Here is a 20,079-nt window from a genome sequence, read left to right as displayed (position 1 = left end):
TACAAAGCATAGAGATTATATTGGGGACTAAGTAGCAATTCTTGTATCATAGAGATTAAGTTGGGGACTAAGTAGCAATTCTTGTATCATAGAGATTATGTTGGCGACTAAGTAGCAATTCTTGTATCATAGAGATTAAGTTGGGGACTAAGTAGCAATTCTTGTATCATAGAGATTAAGTTGGGGACTAAGTAGCAATTCTTGTATCATAGAGATTATGTTGGGATTAAGTAGCAATTCTTGTATCATAGAGATTAAGTTGGGGATTAAGTAGCAATTCTTGTATCATAGAGATTAAGTTGGGGACTAGGTGGCAATTCTTGTAGCATAGAGATTAAGTTGGGGACTAAGTAGCAATTCTTGTATCATAGAGATTAAGTTGGGGATTAAGTAGCAATTCTTGTATCATAGAGATTAAGTTGGGGATTAAGTAGCAATTCTTGTATCATAGAGATTATGTTAGGGACTAAGTAGCAATTCTTGTATCATAGAGATTAAGTTGGGGATTAAGTAGCAATTCTTGTATCATAGAGATTAAGTTGGGGATTAAGTAGCAATTCTTGTATCATAGAGATTAAGTTGGGGACTAAGTAGCAGTTCTTGTATCATAGAGATTATGTTGGGGATTAAGTAGCAATTCTTGTATCATAGAGATTAAGTTGGGGATTAAGTAGCAATTCTTGTATCATAGAGATTAAGTTGGGGATTAAGTAGCAATTCTTGTATCATAGAGATTAAGTTGGGGACTAAGTAGCAGTTCTTGTATCATAGAGATTATGTTGGGGATTAAGTAGCAATTCTTGTATCATAGAGATTAAGTTGGGGATTAAGTAGCAATTCTTGTAGCATAGAGATTATGTTGGGGACTAAGTATCAATTCTTGTATCATAGAGATTAAGTTGGCGACTAAGTAGCAATTCTTGTAGCATAGAGATTATGTTGGGGACTAAGTAGCAATTCTTGTATCATATAGATTAAGTTGGGGACTAAGTAGCAATTCTTGTATCATAGAGATTAAGTTGGGGACTAAGTAGCAATTCTTGTATCATAGAGATTAAGTTGGGGACTAAGTAGCAGTTCTTGTATCATAGAGATTAAGTTGGGGACTAAGTAGCAGTTCTTGTATCATAGAGATTATGTTGGCGACTAAGTAGCAATTCTTGTATCATAGAGATTAAGTTGGGGACTAAGTAGCAGTTCTTGTATCATAGAGATTAAGTTGGGGACTAAGTAGCAATTCTTGTATCATAGAGATTAAGTTGGGGACTAAGTAGCAATTCTTGTAGCATAGAGATTAAGTTGGGGACTAAGTAGCAATTCTTGTATCATAGAGATTAAGTTGGGGACTAGGTAGCAATTCTTGTAGCATAGAGAATAAGTTGGGGACTAAGTAGCAATTCTTGTATCATAGAGATTAAGTTGGGGACTAAGTAGCAGTTCTTGTATCATAGAGATTGAGTTGGGGACTAAGTAGCAATTCTTGTATCATAGAGATTATGTTGGGGACTAAGTAGCAATTCTTGTATCATAGAGATTATGTTAGGGACTAAGTAGCAATTCTTGTATCATAGAGATTAAGTTGGGGACTAAGTAGCAATTCTTGTATCATAGAGATTAAGTTGGGGACTAGGTAGCAATTCTTGTAGCATAGAGATTAAGTTGGGGACTAAGTAGCAATTCTTGTATCATAGAGATTAAGTTGGGGACTAAGTAGCAGTTCTTGTATCATAGAGATTGAGTTGGGGACTAAGTAGCAATTCTTGTATCATAGAGATTATGTTGGGGACTAAGTAGCAATTCTTGTATCATAGAGATTATGTTAGGGACTAAGTAGCAATTCTTGTATCATAGAGATTAAGTTGGGGACTAAGTAGCAATTCTTGTATCATAGAGATTAAGTTGGGGACTAAGTAGCAATTCTTGTATCATAGAGATTAAGTTGGGGACTAAGTAGCAGTTCTTGTATCATAGAGATTGAGTTGGGGACTAAGTAGCAATTCTTGTATCATAGAGATTAAGTTGGGGACTAAGTAGCAATTCTTGTATCATAGAGATTAAGTTGGGGACTAGGTAGCAATTCTTGTAGCATAGAGATTAAGTTGGGGACTAAGTAGCAATTCTTGTAGCACAGAGATTAAGTTGGGGACTAAGTAGCAATTCTTGTATCATAGAGATTAAGTTGGGGACTAGGTAGCAATTCTTGTAGCATAGAGATTAAGTTGGGGACTAAGTAGCAATTCTTGTATCATAGAGATTAAGTTGGGGACTAAGTAGCAGTTCTTGTATCATAGAGATTAAGTTAGGGACTAAGTAGCAGTTCTTGTATCATAGAGATTAAGTTGGGGACTAAGTAGCAATTCTTGTATCATAGAGATTAAGTTGGGGACTAAGTAGCAGTTCTTGTATCATAGAGATTAAGTTGGGGACTAAGTAGCAGTTCTTGTATCATAGAGATTGAGTTGGGGACTAGGTAGCAATTCTTGTATCATAGAGATTAAGTTGGGGACTAAGTAGCAATTCTTGTATCATAGAGATTAAGTTGGGGACTAGGTAGCAATTCTTGTAGCACAGAGATTAAGTTGGGGACTAGGTAGCAATTCTTGTATCATAGAGATTAAGTTGGGGACTAGGTAGCAATTCTTGTAGCATAGAGATTAAGTTGGGGACTAAGTAGCAATTCTTGTATCATAGAGATTATGTTGGGGACTAAGTAGCAATTCTTGTATTATAGAGATTAAGTTGGGGACTAAGTAGCAATTCTTGTATCATAGAGATTATGTTAGGGACTAAGTAGCAATTCTTGTATCATAGAGATTAAGTTGGGGACTAAGTAGCAATTCTTGTATCATAGAGATTAAGTTGGGGACTAAGTAGCAATTCTTGTAGCATAGAGATTAAGTTGGGGACTAAGTAGCAATTCTTGTAGCATAGAGATTAAGTTGGGGACTAAGTAGCAATTCTTGTATCATAGAGATTAAGTTGGGGACTAAGTAGCAATTCTTGTATCATAGAGATTATGTTGGGGACTAAGTAGCAATTCTTGTATTATAGAGATTAAGTTGGGGACTAAGTAGCAATTCTTGTATCATAGAGATTATGTTAGGGACTAAGTAGCAATTCTTGTATCATAGAGATTAAGTTGGGGACTAAGTAGCAATTCTTGTATCATAGAGATTAAGTTGGGGACTAAGTAGCAATTCTTGTAGCATAGAGATTAAGTTGGGGACTAAGTAGCAATTCTTGTATCATAGAGATTAAGTTGGGGACTAAGTAGCAATTCTTGTATCATAGAGATTAAGTTGGGGACTAAGTAGCAGTTCTTGTATCATAGAGATTGAGTTGGGGACTAAGTAGCAATTCTTGTATCATAGAGATTAAGTTGGCGACTAAGTAGCAGTTCTTGTATCATAGAGATTAAGTTGGGGACTAAGTAGCAGTTCTTGTATCATAGAGATTAAGTTGGGGACTAAGTAGCAATTCTTGTATCATAGAGATTATGTTGGGGACTAAGTAGCAATTCTTGTATCATAGAGATTAAGTTGGGGACTAAGTAGCAATTCTTGTATCATAGAGATTATGTTGGGGACCAAGTAGCAATTCTTGTAGCATAGAGATTAAGTTGGGGACTAAGTAGCAATTCTTGTATCATAGAGATTATGTTGGCGACTAAGTAGCAATTCTTGTATTATAGAGATTAAGTTGGGGACTAAGTAGCAATTCTTGTATCATAGAGATTATGTTAGGGACTAAGTAGCAATTCTTGTATCATAGAGATTAAGTTGGGGACTAAGTAGCAATTCTTGTATCATAGAGATTAAGTTGGGGACTAAGTAGCAATTCTTGTAGCATAGAGATTAAGTTGGGGACTAAGTAGCAATTCTTGTATCATAGAGATTAAGTTGGGGACTAAGTAGCAGTTCTTGTATCATAGAGATTAAGTTGGGGACTAAGTAGCAATTCTTGTATCATAGAGATTATGTTGGGGACTAAGTAGCAATTCTTGTATCATAGAGATTAAGTTGGGGACTAAGTAGCAATTCTTGTATCATAGAGTTTGACTTGGGGACCAAGTAGCAATTTTTGTATCATAAATATTTTAGTACATTCCTTGCTTCAATCTTGTTTTGTCTGTAGATATGGTTTTGTCCCTAACGGGGGGAGGAAATATTACCTGAACAGAAGCCAACCACCGATGCTCATACCTATGGTCGCTAGCTACTTGAGCTGTACTGATGACCTTCCTTTTCTCCTTGAGAATATTGCAGCTTTGGAAAAAGTAATGTACACAAGGCTACCCTTGCTGTGTGTGCAAGATAATAGCCTAAGTTTTCACCAATCTATATACAGTGAAACTCGGCTAACTCGACTTTCACGGGACCGAGAGAAAGTGTTCGAGTTATCAGAGCGTTCAAGTTATGAGAACACTGTCACAAGTGCATGTATTATTGTATTTATCAGTACATATACAAACTATATATAAATCAAAAGCATTGATTGCTTGTTGCAAGTTAAGGGACCTCTCATGCAATGTTTTAACAATTTTTATCAGAAAGTATAAATATTTTCCTTTTATTACTTGAGATTCGTTTGTTTGTTTTAGGTGATGTGACTGCCAGGACGTTTTCAGATTAAATTAGGCAAAACCTGATTGCGGTTGAAACTCTCAGAAAAAAAGACATATTTTTCTTTTGAGCATTTTAACAAAAACCGGTTATGCCGATTTTTCTTAATGTTTATCTGAAGGTTACCTCGCTCTCCTTGCTTGCGGAGGGCTATCCTCGAGCGAATGTTTGGTAAAATTTGATTTTTTGTAAACCTTTGGAAAAGTCGTTAACAAAAATATTTTGCCGATAGTGGTAATAATGACGCCTAAGAACCACTAAAAGTTGTTGTTTATCTCTATGGCTTGGAATAAAGTGATATTCTAAAGCGTTAACAACCGTCTCAGTAGCCGTTGGACAAAAATACTGTTCGAGTTAACGAACTTAAGGTCGAGTTATCTAAAGCAATTTATCATTGCGTGGGAACGGACCAAACAAATCCGTTCGAGTTAACCATGTGTTCGAGCTGTCCGAGTTTCACTGTATATAAATCTCAAAGTTTGTGTGGGTACTTCGGTTTGTCCAGCTATAGTTATTAAAATATTTAAATGAAGAATCCGTATCGCACATGATTTGATCTCGCAACCTTTCGGTCACCAGGCAAATATCTTAGCAATTAAGCTACGCGAGATGCATTGAATTCTGAGGCGATATGAGTCGTTATGAGTTACGCAACTGATTAAAGTTTGCTCTCACGGCTCATATTGGTAAGTTTGGTAATCCAGAGAATAGCGTACTCAAATTAGTCTTTAGCAATGTGCCAGGCTAATGGCAAGTGGCAGGCAACTACATTATCTGCAACTGTTTATAAGCTGTTGCTGAATACCCTGGCTTTTGGCTAGTATGATATAAATGTTCAAATTATTGTCATATACAGATTCATCATTTTACACCTGATAGCCACCGGATACTAGGTTTTTATCTTCTTGATTGTCTTTTTTATTTAAGAAGGCTTTAAATAGCTTTTTAATAAAGTTGTTGTTTGGGGGAAAAAGCCATATGGTATTCAGTGAGTGCTTTGTAGCAGGATTAGCGCTACTAACCAGATGAAACCGGTGCTTTCAAGGTTAAAATGAACAAATGTGGTTTATGAATTCTTAGGTGATTCTTGCTAGCATTACCAAAGAGGAACATCTGCATTTTCTTTTCTTTAAGAAATACTGCTGGAAATAAAGCTATTCAGCGTGACAATTGTAATTGGTTTTAGAAAAAAGTGGTGAAGGGGTGAAAAGTGATCTCTGGTGAACACTTGTACATTCTTCATATTCTTCATATGCTGGCAGATGATTTTTTGGGTAAGAGTAGCAGTTTCCAGGGTTTATTTTGAAAAATTATTTACTTTTAAAACCAGCTTTTAAAATGTTTAAAAACTGCAATTATTAAAAAGTCTTATATGAGGAGGTGAAACGTAAACCAAGAGTTTTATGGATGCCGAGCTGAAGGAAATGTGAAAACCAAGTTTTCTTTTAAATCTTACCATTTTGCTATCCTTTATTCAAAACTTTAGTTGTGATGTTTCTATTAAAAGCTTGTATTTCATTTTCAGATTTTGGAAATTTTTGTGTGACTGCTGCGAGGTGTTTCTCATGTTAATGGCACAATTTTTGTAATAAATAAGCAAGAATGTAGGGTCTCATGACCTGTCAGAGGGGACCTCTTTTGTAGTACATCAAGCTATGATCGACCAAACTATTTCCTTTCAAAATACAATGAATGAGGAGGCCAACTGTTTGTTTTAGGAGCTTTTTTCAAACATTTGGGGTAGTCCAGATTCATCATTTTTGTCTTAACTCTAAAACAGTCATATATCTGTAGCTAAAACAATCATATATCTGTAGCTAAAACAGTCATATATCTGTAGCTAAAACAGTCATATATCTGAAGCTAAAACAGTCATATATCTGTAGCTAAAACAGTCATATATCTGTAGCTAAAACATTCATATATCTGTAGCTAAAATGGTCATATATATGTAGCTAAAACAGTCATTTATCTGTAGCCGACACAATCCTATGCTTGGCCATTGTGTGATGGCTGTCATACTTGCAGAAACATAAATAGTATTCTTTGTGTAGCTTGTTTTCCATCAAGCAGTTTTCAGCATTCTTGCTGGAGTTCCTTGGCTTAAGGTGCGGCCACACTTGCCAATTTTTTCCATTGGTTCTGACCAAAATCACGAAATGAATGAAAAATACAGAATTATTTAGCCAAAGTTCACTGAATCGTCAAAGCTGTGCATGCAAAGCGAAATCATTGGCGAAGCGCTTTTAATTGGATAAAAAAATTATTAGCTAGCACGATTCTATCAGCTTTTGCGATTTATTCAGTCTGAGGCACATAACACGACACGCAAGAAAAATCCTGACGCGATTTGCCAAAGAAAATACGATGCAACTGACTTGATTGCGCTAAAATTGGCAACTCTTTATACAACGGAACTTTTTCCGCTAAAAACAAATTGGAATTATTAAAAAAGAAACAATTTTTTTCGAATGATGTCCGAACGATAAAGAACCAACAATAGCGCAATCTAAGCAGTTACATCCCGTGTACTACGTTGAATTGCACTCGTACTTTTATTGTGTATCGTAATACGTGTCTTGGACTATACTAATTGCGAAAGCTGCTAGAATCGTGCTCGCTAATAATTTGTTTAGCCAATTAAAAACGTTTCGCCGTCGAATTCGGTGGTCAATGCACAGCTCAGATAATTATGTGAATTTCGACTGAATAATTCTGTGTTTTTCATTTCATGATTTTAGTCAGAACCAACGAAAAAATCGGACAGGTGGCCGTACCTTTACCTTACATAGTTTCCAGAATGTAAAGACATTTTAAGATGTTTTAAAGCATGCTTCGTCTAAGCTGTGAATGATTACTGACAGGTTTGACAGAAGGTTATAGATTAAAATTTACACACAAATTAAGCAGAAGAGCACAACTCCATTTTATGTCTAAGCTTAGAAGATGATAACAACTCTGAGTTGTGTACAGGCTGAAAAAGAGATCACAACTCCGAGCCACTCAACACCGGGCTGTGATGCCAGAAGCTAAGAAGATCTGCCTACAAGATCTGACCTTTAATTATGTAGGAGTATGAATTCTGGGAGGTGAACCGGCGGGTCTCAGTGAAACTCGGTGGCCAATCCGTTGACTACTTCCAGTACAGAGTCGATACCGACAGGCCGAGGGACGAATCATACAAGGAAGATATGGACTTGGCAGCAAGCCAGCCTACAGGTGCCCAGCATCAGACACTTGTATTAGCTGCTCTACAAGGTGTAGAAGAGAGGGTTAGGAATTGTCTGTGACTGATACTGTTGCACTAGGAGGCTCTACAGTACATATTACAAGGCTCTGCTGTAGCACGTGTAGTTCATCTAGGGTATAGTTCATGCAGTGTTTTTAGTTCTTGCGGTTTTTGTAGAGCAGGGGCGCTCAACAGGTGGCCCTGGGGCCGGATGCGGCCCTCAGCCTGATTTTATGCGGCCCCCAGAGACTTTACCAATTTAAAATTTTTATACTGAATTTTCTGCCCAAGTTCAGGCCCTAACTTAGCTGAAATGTAGGCCAATTGTAACCACACTTTCTGACCATGTTAACAGCTATGCTATGACTCTTGGAAATCCCCTTCCCTTGCATCACTTTTTTCTCCCTGTCTGATATTACTGCACATGTGGGTAAAATCCCCAGTTTTTAGGGAATTTCCCTAACTGACCTGCTAACTGTTGGTTTATAAATCGGTTCATTCATTTAAACACAAGCATGGCAAGTAAAAGGAAGATAGACAAAGAGGGCAGAGAATTTAATAACGATTGGAAATTAAGCTATTTTGTGAAACACCACTCTGTAAATCAGGCTGTCTGCGTAGTTTGCAACCAAATTATAGCAGTTCTCAAAGAATATAATATTCGACGGCATTATACTACTCGCCATGCACAACAGTATGACCAGCACAGTGGCTGAGAGAGAGCAGAGAAGTATGAAACACTGTCAAAAAATCTCGCATCACAGCAGCGCTTGTTCACCCGCTACACTGAAATCAGTGAAAAGGCTACAACAAAGTGTAGTTTGGTGATAGCTAACAAAATTGGCCAGAGGCAGCTGCCATTTCAACATGGAGAGTTCGCAAAAGAGGTAAGTTTATCTCTATTTCATCAATATGCTGAATATTACCGGTTCTTGTTTGGGTACCATTTATATGTGTATTATATTTGCATGCATTTTATGTTTTATTTAAATTTTATCAGCATATTCAACAGCACATGAAAGTATTGTTATTGACTATTGTATTGTAGGTACTGACAGCATTTGTGGAAGAGTTTTGCCCCGACAAGAAAGAAGCACTGGAGAGCATCTCTTCATCAAGACACACAATAATTAGAAGGATTGAAACATTGAGTAAGGACATTGAGCGCAAACTCAGAGGTTGCAAGCAATTTTATCTACTTTAGCATTGCGCTTGATGAGAGTACAGATAATTCAGACATAGCACAACTTGCCATCATGGTCAGAGGTATTGATGATCAGTTCAGCATCACAGAGGATTTTCTCACAATGAGCAGCCTTCACGGCACCACAACTGGTCAAGACATATTCGACAACCCGCTCAAAGAACTTAAAGATTTCAATCTACCACTTGAGAAGTTATCAGGGATATGCACTGATGGTGCGCCGGCAATGACTGGAGAACACACAGGCTTAATTGGCTTGCTGTTGAAGTCCAGAGTGTGGAATGTCCCTCCTATCGTGTACCACTGCATCATTCACCAGGAAAATTTAGGAGCACAGCACCTTAAGATGGGACATGTCATGGAATTGGTTGTATCCACCGTAAACTACATAAGGGCTCGAGCTTTGAGCCACCGCCAGTTCAAAGAGATGCTGAAGGAGATTGAAGAGAATTTCAAGACGTGACATAGTATTGTAAAGTAAGATGGCTCAGTAGTGCAAAAACACTTCGTCGGTTTCTCAGTCTTTTAGATCCCATCGATACTTTTATGAGAGGCAAAGGACGTAACCATGAAGAATTCAGAAATGTGGTATGGATAAATGATCTTGCTTTCCTGGCAGACATTACTGAGCATATGGCGGATCTCAACCGCAAACTACAGGGAAAGCAGCAGCATGTATCATCTCTGTGAAGCCATATAACAGCTTTCCGGTGTAAATTAAATCTGTGGGTCGATCAACTTCAAAATGGAAACTGCACACATTTTAAGAGCCTGCTGGAGCGACAACAGAGTGTTGAAAATCATGTCAGTGCAGAGCCATATGCAAAGCTCCTGACTGGCCTTGCTGCTGAATTTGGCAGAAGGTTTGCTCAATTTGATGGCACTTGCATGCATATCAACATCTTTGAAGACCCATTCTCAGTCGACGCAGAAGAAGCACCTGCTCCTCTACAAATGGAACTGATTGATATTCAAGCTGATAAAAGGCTGAGCCAGCATCACAACAGCCATGAACTTGTAGAATTTTACCGTGATTTTCTTCCAAAACAAAATTTCCAGGCCTATACAAACATACTTTACTCATGGGCAGTTTGTTTGGTTCGACTTATCTATGCGAGCAGTTCTTCAGCCGTATGAAGCATACCAAAAATAAATACAGGACAACTATCACTGATGAACACTTGACCCAGCAACTAAGACTGGCTTCCTCAGCTACCCAGCCTGACATTGATAGAATAGTCAGAGAAAAGCAATGCCAAGTATCACACTGAAATATCTAATTACATGTTTTAGTGTTTGTAACTGTCCATGAAATGTTCAATTTATGTACCTGTACATGTATATCTCATTTACTTTAGTTGTACAATTTATTTTACTAACCTAAATAAAGTTTACTGTAAATAGCACTGTAAATCTTAATTAATCAGTTCACGGAACTCTGTGTGCAAACAAGGAGTATAGCAACTTTGACCTAACTTATGTAGATGTAATCTCGGCCCCCTGCCTACAGATAATTTTTCATATTGGCCCTCACTATGAAAAGGTTGAGCACCCCTGGTGTAGAGTATATAGTTTATTTAGTACATTTGGGCATAAGGAGCAGCTGTTATTCAGTGGTTAGTACGCAGGCATACAATCAGTAGGGCATTGGTTCGAATCACAGAAGGACCATTGATGGTGTTAGGAAGGGTATCCAACCTCGATTGATCCTGTGCCAAATCTCATGTGCAAATGCTCACAGTGTATTCTGTACCAGGATAAACCATTTGTGAAGTGACCCCTGAATGGGGAAAAGCTAAAAGAAGAAGAAAAAGTAGAGTTGCATGTGTTATGTTTGCGGTTCGTTAATTAATCGCTCACATGGCATCCTGACATAACAGTATGTTGATTCCTTCAATGTAGATAAATTATCATAACTCTAGCTGTCGATTCACCGTCGTGAAAAAAATAACATTTCATTTCCGTAACGTAAGACGCTATCGTAGCAAACCTGTTCATATCTTGTCTATGGGCATTGTATTGTGATGATTAATCATGTATGTAATAATAATATGTATGTAATAATAATATGTAATATGTATCATAATTATGTAAGGCAGTCTTATGTCAAGCGCTGTTGTACTTGAACAGTCAGTCACTCTCAGAGAGTCACTGATGGCACTTTGATTAACCTTTTTAACCAAAGAGCTGCCTCAAGTAAAAAAATGTGGTTACTGCAAGTTTTCATTTCTAGGTCTAAGGGCTGGCCTTTTATTATCGAAGTGCTATTCAAGTAAACAGTATCACTAACTATAATAGTATTGTTAAATGAAATTAGGTTGGGCAGCCACTAGCCAATCACAAAACATGTGATGTCACAGAACTGTGACTCTGATCATATGGTTTTTTGCGTTATTAATATTGAATCTAGTCACAACAATTACTTAAATACTAATTTATTGCTTTTATTGTAACTTTTTAAATTACTATTTACTTAAATGCGCTTTTAAAACTATAATATTGCTTTTACATTATGTAGGAAAACTTCTTTACTAGTTGCTGTTACTGATTACTGGTTACAGTTTGTGGTTTCGGGTTCTCATCTTGTAGCTTGTAATTTGTGTAAATGTAACTGATCCTTCATAACCAAGACAGTTGGTACATTACAGAGAACAGAGCAAAACTGTTTTCTGATCTGGCTTCAGCTGCAGAGTCTGGCTGGGATTTCTCTTCCAGATGGTATGATCCAGAAAAGAGTTCAGCTTTGAGCTCTATAGCTACTCGAAATGTTGTTCCTGTAGACCTCAATGCCTTTCTCTGCTGGAACACACGACTGCTAATGGAGTTTCATCAGCGACTAGGTGACTAAGAAGCACAACTAAATCTATCGGCAGTACCGTCATCATAAGGAGAGATGTGATTGTTACGTTTGTTGTTTTACCAGGGGGTAGACTAAAAAACACTAGGCATGAATTTACAGCTGGTAATTTGGGAGTTATTTTACTACTCCGGTACTCTGGCATACGCATGGATTTAAAAGTTTTATTTTGAAAAACTTTGGCACCGTCATTGTAGTCTTCCAATGTAGTCTGATATCACGAGAGTTTAGTAGGAGTCTCTCAATATATTTTGCTATTACAAGAGTCTAGTACTAGTCTCTCAATATATTCTGTTATTAAAAGAGTCTAAACTAGTCTCTCAATATATTCTGATATTACAAGAGTCTAGTACTACTAATCTCTCAATATATTCTGATATTACAAGAGTCTAGTACTACTAGTCTCTCAATATATTCTGTTATTACAAGTGTCTAGTACTACTAACCTCGCAATATATTCTGATATTACAAGAGTCTAGTACTAGTCTCTCAATATATTCTGTTATTACAAGTCTAGTAGTAGTCTCGCAATGTATTTTGCTAAGGGTTTAGCTAAATAACTGGACTTCTTTTGCTTCTTCACGATGAAACTAAATTTAATTTCTGCCTATATTTTCACAGACTAGTTACTTCATGTATGCATTATTAAACCAGTTGTATTGCAGCATACATACTAACAGTGAACATGTTACGTTGCAGGAAATAAATCGAGGGCTTCCTATTATGGTGAGAAATACTTGGAAATGCTCCAACATCTGGAACAGCTCTTTTGGGATGAAAGCAAAGGTGCTTGGTTCGACTTCCATTTAAATACTGGCAAAAGAGACACGCGTTTCTTTGCTTCGATGATAGCTCCTGTGTTTACTGGCTGTCACGGAGGAACCCAGGAAGAGCAGGAAAGAAAAGTTCAAAAGCTTCTCAACTATCTCAAGGTAGTTTTTATGCAGTGATAGAGAATGAGTCAAGTTATTAGAGAAACAGTTGATGCATGTCACAGGTATCTGGTAGTGCGGCAATATGTTTTACATAATACCAGTACCTTGGCAGTTTCGAGGGTCATGAGAGATAGTTGGTTGTGCCATTAAAGCACAGAGAATAAGTAGGTACACAATAATTCTATAGTCCTTGGAAGGCGAATGATTGGCAGGTAGTGCGCCAGGCTGTGAAGCCCCATCTTGTTGGTTTGAATCCTGAATGATGCAGTCTTTTTCCTCAATCTCAAACCGTAGCATCAGTAGCATTTTTTTTATTACTTTACCAGAAAATGCATTTTAAAAAAGAAGGTAATATATAGCATAGCGTACACTGAATTAGTTGTACTGGTTTATTCACATTGTTTATCTGCTAAAATGGGAACGCAATCATGGAAATAGAGCAGGCAATGTCTACCCTTTGGTTTTCAACTATTCCAATTTTATGATTTACGAGCAGTAAGACTGGCAATGCCATTGTTGGCTACCGGAGGCGGGTGTTTGAGAGGTTGGTACTCAGAAACCTGCCAGAGTTTTGTAACCAAATACTTTTGGTGGAAAGCACAGAGTATATGCGTGTGAAATTGTTATGAAATCGTCCAAAACAAGTGGAAACGCATGGTGTTTGCGCTGGTTATCAGACACACACAAGGAGAAAGTGTGATTTATTAATATCAATTCGTAAAAGCAGTTTCTACTCTAGTTTTTCCTCGTTACTGCTTTCGGTGGTTTGGCTTGAAAACATTATTCAGTTGTTTGGCTGTCCCAGAAAATTTCTGTACGTTCAAAGAACGAGGGAGCCTCTACTTGTGAAACACTCTACATATGAAATTTGCAAACCGCAAAAAGTCTTTTGATAGAAATTTTCCTTTAACTTTCGAAAGATTTTTCTAGATATGTCGAAAAGCCTTTCGCATTTTGGTCTGTTTATTTCATATCTTGGCCCATTTTTTTCCCTTGGGTATGACAGGCAGTGTATTTCACTCAGTGCCATTTGTTTGGAAAAATCTTTAAACAAGTGTTTTGCATTTCTTTCTTGTATACAGTAATTTGGATTTGCATTATATCACACACAGAGTAGGACAACTTTTGTTTCCATCAATTCAAGTTCTGTGTTTTCTGTATGATGACATAGTTTGTGCCGATGTAAATATATTTTTTTACTTGCATTCTTAAAAACAATTATTCTCAAAAAAACTAAAATAACAATACAGCGCCCACTTCTGACGCCATCTTTTCCCTACCAGCCGTATTCGCTTAGCCTCGTAGTTTTTACTCACTATTTCTCTGTTCTTTCTTTCCATGTGTACTTTCTCTATTTATTGTATAGTAATATAATTCTAACATGGATTTGTTACAGGTTTTAATAATTACATTTATATATATATATATATATAAATCTCAATGTTTGTCCTTTGTTTGTTGATTTGTCGGTTCTTCCATGTGTCCAGTTATAGTGATAAAGTATTGGGAATGAAAAATCTGCTTTGCAAAGATTCTGATCTTTGAACCTCCATTTCTGGAGGCAGCGAGCTTATCTATTACAGACTATGCATCCAGCTGTGCATAGTGAACAATTATTGTTATAATTGTTATTGTTATAATTATTATAATTATTGTTATAATCACTATTATTATAATAGTGAAGATATTCGATATATCTTAAACACTCCTTAAACCACACACGCTTAAAGCGCTCAAGGTCATTAACTAGCACATTTGATTGTTACGATTATTAAGCTGGTTTCAAGCATGGCTATTGTTTTAGTAAAGATTTAGACTACTAGCTTACGAGGTAATTTACTCAAATTCATCGGGTAGTTATTTTATTACCTTACCAACGTCGAGCATTTGGCTAGTGTATTTATAATTTATACAAATTTTCTGTCCGCGTTTAGTGGGCGCTTAGAATGGTTTAGGGCAAATATGTATGGTAAAATCAGTTCCTACATACAAAATTTTCTAATTATGAAATTATTTCTGGAACAAATTGATTTTGCAGTGAGAGGCTAAACTGTATTTTATCATCTCTATACAGCAGTAACTTCATCTAATTAAATATCGCAGAATGAAGAGCCTTCGGTTGGATCACTCGAGTGTGGCATTCCAACGTCCCTGTGTGAATCCAAGCAACAGTGGGACTATCCCAATGCCTGGCCACCCCTGCAACATATGTGGGTTCGAGCATTTCAGAAATCGTCTAATCCTGTTGCTCAGAAGTTTGCTTATCAGCTTGCTAGCAAATGGGTGAGATGCAACTGGAGTGCATGGCAACTGAATAACTACATGTTTGAGAAGGTCAGTGTCTCTTTCCATAGCATTTTACATTTAGAAAAATCAGTTCCATTTTGTCTCATTAGTATGTTAGGGTAAAAACTTGAATGGCTTTGGTTACTTGAGGAGTTTTAGAGACTGTCTTTCTGGTCAACGCGTTGAAATTGGTGTAGATAAGTATATGTACATATTCCGTACTTATGTACGATATATATACAATAGGCGCAGTATATGTACATATTCTGTACTTATGTACAATATATACAGTATCTGTAAACGTACTGAACCCAAGTAAATGAACACATAATCTATAATGTGAATAATGTTAAATGCAGTAGAATGACTTTAAGAAAGGAGCTCTTGTATTGTTATATTCATATATTATGATATATTCTGTAGTATGGTGCATCACCTCTGACTCACTGTTCTGTAGTATGATGCATCACCTCTGACTCACTGTTCTGTAGTATGATGCATCACCTCTGACTCACTGTTCTGTAGTATGATGCATCACCTCTGACTCACTGCTCTGTAGTATGATGTATCACCTCTGACTCACTGTTCTGTAGTATGATGTATCACCTCTGACTCACTGTTTTATATTATGATGCATCACCTCTGACTCACTGTTCTGTAGTATGATGCATCACCTCTGGCTCACTGTTCTGTAGTATGATGCATCACCTCTGACTCACTGTTCTGTAGTATGATGCATCACCTTTGACTCACTGTTCTGTAGTATGATGCATCACCTCTGACTCACTAATCTGTAGTATGATGCATCACCTCTGACTCACTATTCTGTAGTATGATGCATCCCCTCTGACTCACTATTCTGTAGTATGATGCATCCCCTCTGACTGACTATTCTGTAGTATGATGCATCACCTCTGACTCACTATTCTGTAGTATGGTGTATCACCTTTTACTCGCTGTTCTGTAGTATGATGTATCACCTCTGACTCACTGTTTTGTATTATGATGCATCCCCTCTGATTCACTATACTGTAGTATGGTGTATCACCTCTGACTCGCTGTTCTGTAGTATGATGTATCACCTCTGACTCACTGTTCTGTAGTATGATGCATCACCTCTGACTCACTGTTCTGTAGTATGATGTATCACCTCTGACTCACTGTTCTGTAGTATGATGCATCACCTCTGACTTACTGTTCTGTAGTATGATGTATCACCTCTGACTTACTGTTCTGTAGTATGATGCATCACCTCTGACTCACTGTTCTATAGTATGATGTATCACCTCTGACTCACTGTTCTGTAGTATGACCTTTGACTCACTGTTCTGTAGTATGATGCATCACCTCTGACTCACTGTTCTTTAGTATGATGCAGTCAATGGAAAGGCAGGACAGGGTGGCGAGTATGAAGTGCAGGTAAGCTGTTGCTTTTGTGATGACCCATGCTACAGTAACCTTTGACGTTCTTTTCTTTTTTAAAAGATGGTTCAGCGTCTTTTATGAAGGTGTTGACAGATATGTTTGCCACTTTTTTAACTTTTACTAATTGTGCCGGTCAAAGCAAAATATTGTTTGAAACTTGAAATTTACTAAAACCAGTGTTGTGTTTTATTGTGTAATATGTACTTGAAGATCTGTGCTTGCTGTTCATTGAGTGAATCAGCATAGACCAGGGAAACCAGTAGGAACCGCTGAACATGGCTGGCCTGCCTGGGGTTAACAAGGGGAGGGTATCTATTGGTTCTTAGGCTAAGCGTTTTTCTAGGCGCGCTTCTTTTCTCATCTCCACTTTTTGCCATTGTCCATTTCGACTTCTGACTTCAGAAAGCAAAAAACAGGAAGTCTTCTGACTGCCTGTTTTTTCACAGCACAGTTATTTGTATTATCTCGTTGAGTTACAGAGGAAAAACAACTCCCAAATAATAGAACTTGAAAACAATCAATTTTAACAAAATGCAACAACCAGACTGAAGCTTTTTTGTTCCCAAATTTTGCAATTTTGTAAAGTTTGATTTTTATCTATAGACTCACCAGGCTTCTGCTGGGCAATGTGCATCCGTTCAGGAATGTCTGTGATAAGTGTGTGTCCCCAATTTTAAGTGTGGCGTGTCATAACCAACTTCAATGACACTGTATTTACAGCTGTTGCACTTGTAAATAACTTGGGTAAGTGTGGCGTGTCATAGCCAACTTCAATGACACTGTATTTACAGCTGTTGCACTTGTAAATAACTTGGGTAAAAAATTTAAACAGTTAAACACGAACTTATACAAAATTTCGTAGATTTTATTAAAAATTATCGGTATTTTTCTATCATTTGTGATGGTTTTTGATGTTTGAGGCGATGTGGCTGTCAAGATGTTTCAAGATTAAAATCGACAAAACTTGATCACGTTTAAAATGCTCAGCTCAAGCGAAAATTTATAAAGATTTTGTGTAAGTTCACCTTTAAACTCAGTCCATGCATCGTGCTATGCATTGTATTCTTCATACATTCTCTTATAGGCATCAGAGTATCTCCTGTCCTCTTCCATCAGAGTTTCATTATCTCTATTGGCATTACATATTATCTGCGGCAACACCTCTGATAGCTATTATAGTTTTTAGTAAGTTGCAGTGAATACGCGAAAATAGTAGCGATTTTAAAACTCAAAATGAAAAAACACTGCTGTGATGTATCGCCAGTGCTGTACCATATACACTGTGATGTATAGCCAGTGCTGTACCATATACACTGTGATGTATAGCCAGTGCTGTACCATATACACTGTGATGTATAGCCAGTGCTGTACCATATACACTGTGATGTATAGCCAGTGCTGTACCATATACACTGTGATGTATAGCCAGTGCTGTACCATATACACTGTGATGTATAGCCAGTGCTGTACCATATACACTGTGATGTATAGCCAGTGCTGTACCATATACACTGTGATGTAAAGCCAGTGCTGAATGAAGGGAACATGTTTAAGGAATGCAGCTGGACTGATTTGCTAATATTGAATTACTGATTATCAAGTTTGATGAATGTCAATCTGAGGCTGTTACTGTTTGTGTAAAATAGTTTCTGCTCTGCAAATAACAACAGCAGAATTGCTGGTTGCAGACTGGCTGAGTGAAAGGAAATTGCCATCGGATAACTAGGCCCAATGCTTTATAGATTGAAAATTAGATTGCAAAGCAGAAATGGTGTTGGCTCACTTTTTCTATACAAATATTTGCGGAGGGATGACTTCAATGTGGTAAGAACGGTTAGGCGCTTGTCAAGCAGTACCTGTTCATGGAGTAATTGAGATGAGAGTTATCTTCTCAGTGATTATAACGTATTTGAACCTGCTTTTCACGCATCTCCTGAGTAATCACAGGATATATATGGGATTAATTCTGAGTACTGGTGATAGCACTTTCCATCTCGAGTGTTGCTATATACATATACATGTTTGTATTCATATGTAAAGTGTTACACACTCTATTCGGGTTTACTATATATCAGTTGTATTAGAATATATAACTATAAATAAGAGATGAAATTTATAAATATATATTAATAAAAAATATATGTGTGATATATATAATATACCTATGAAAATAAATAGTAAAATATGTAAATATTAGATAAAATATTAATATGGTTATGTATATATATTTGGTTATTATATATGATATTTTTATAATGTATATAAATATATGTATAATAAATCTATATGTATATACATAATATATATGATAAATATATATATTTATATATACATTATATTTATATATTTATTATATGTATATGTCTTTATATATACATATAATAAATATATACAACAAATATATGTATAAATATATGGTTTACAAAATTCCATTTATTTTTTTAGTTTTCTCTAAGCCGTTGTATTTTTATGCATTCTGCATTTATTGTGCTGAAGAGCCAGGACAGATATATTTGTATGGCTCCTAGATTTCATCCAAAATAAATTAATGCCCAAATATGGAGTTGTCTATAATATACAAAAATTATCTTTCTGTAATCTTGTTTTTATGTATGTACATATGCATTACTCTGTAGTACTCCTGCACTTTCCAGCATTCCACAATTTTAATTATATATATCATTGTAGGTTGGCTTTGGATGGTCGAATGGTGTGATACTAGATTTCCTTAATCTTTACCCTGATATGGTCCTCGATGACCCTGAGATGACCCTGAGCTGGCTCTAGATGACTAGACATTTAAGTAAAAACTCTCTAGCGAATCTTTCTACTGATACACTCATTTCTTTAATAGCTCACTGTTCTAACACCTTGCAATCTTAACTTAGTTTTAAACAGGCTATATGATTGTTTTCTGCAGTTTAACTGGTTTTTTATTGATGCCCCATTGCTCTCAATGACAAAAATCATAACCTCTGAAGCTTTCTCTAACCTTATTAGCCTAAAGTATGATCTTGGAGTTGTTTCACCTTTTTTACTTGTTTTAATCAATGCTATTTATTTTCACTGAGTGACGTTGTGCAATCAGCTCACTTCCTGGATGTGATAGTACAAACTTAGATCTATAGTCTGGCTAAAGTTTGTTATTATTCTTTATATATACCAAGCTATACTGGGTTAACAAAGCACCCCAATATATATATATATATATATATATATCATATAAAATATTACATTAATTTTCAACGATTCCTTTAAACATATATATTTTACAGGAATAATTCAATTATAGCAAACCGTGTAATTATATGCAAGCGACTTCTTAGCTAAGCACAGATGCCGTCATTACCCTATTGGTTGCTGTAGCTTAAAAATTTATTTTTAAATCGTTATAAAACCTAACCTATGTTTCAACGAAATTCTGCAACAAGTTTTAAGCTGTAAGCATGTAATCGAGGTGTATATCTTACCCTAGTCTACCAACTTTTGTAGAGAAGCATTTAATAGGAACACAACTCCAG

At 36.6% G+C, this 20,079-nt stretch overlaps 1 protein-coding gene across 1 annotated transcript in view; it reads left to right on the top strand.

Annotated features, from left to right (window-relative positions):
- Positions 1–19,739, top strand: part of LOC137387291 (trehalase-like) — a 34,917-nt gene extending 15,178 nt beyond the window's left edge. Inside the window, exons 6-12 of the mRNA XM_068073661.1 lie at positions 4,135–4,276; positions 7,694–7,841; positions 11,704–11,895; positions 12,612–12,844; positions 14,951–15,181; positions 16,502–16,552; positions 19,247–19,739. Coding sequence (XP_067929762.1) covers positions 4,135–4,276; positions 7,694–7,841; positions 11,704–11,895; positions 12,612–12,844; positions 14,951–15,181; positions 16,502–16,552; positions 19,247–19,345 — 1,096 coding nt within the window. The 3' untranslated portion in view covers positions 19,346–19,739. The remainder of the gene's footprint in view (positions 1–4,134; positions 4,277–7,693; positions 7,842–11,703; positions 11,896–12,611; positions 12,845–14,950; positions 15,182–16,501; positions 16,553–19,246) is intronic.
- The last annotated feature ends 340 nt before the right edge of the window (positions 19,740–20,079 follow it).

The sequence above is a fragment of the Watersipora subatra genome, chromosome 2 (genome assembly GCF_963576615.1).
Source record: "Watersipora subatra chromosome 2, tzWatSuba1.1, whole genome shotgun sequence".
NCBI classification, from domain to species: Eukaryota; Metazoa; Bryozoa; class Gymnolaemata; order Cheilostomatida; family Watersiporidae; genus Watersipora; species Watersipora subatra.
Note: the sequence above shows the minus strand (reverse complement) of the source record. Positions and strands in the feature narration are given on the sequence as shown.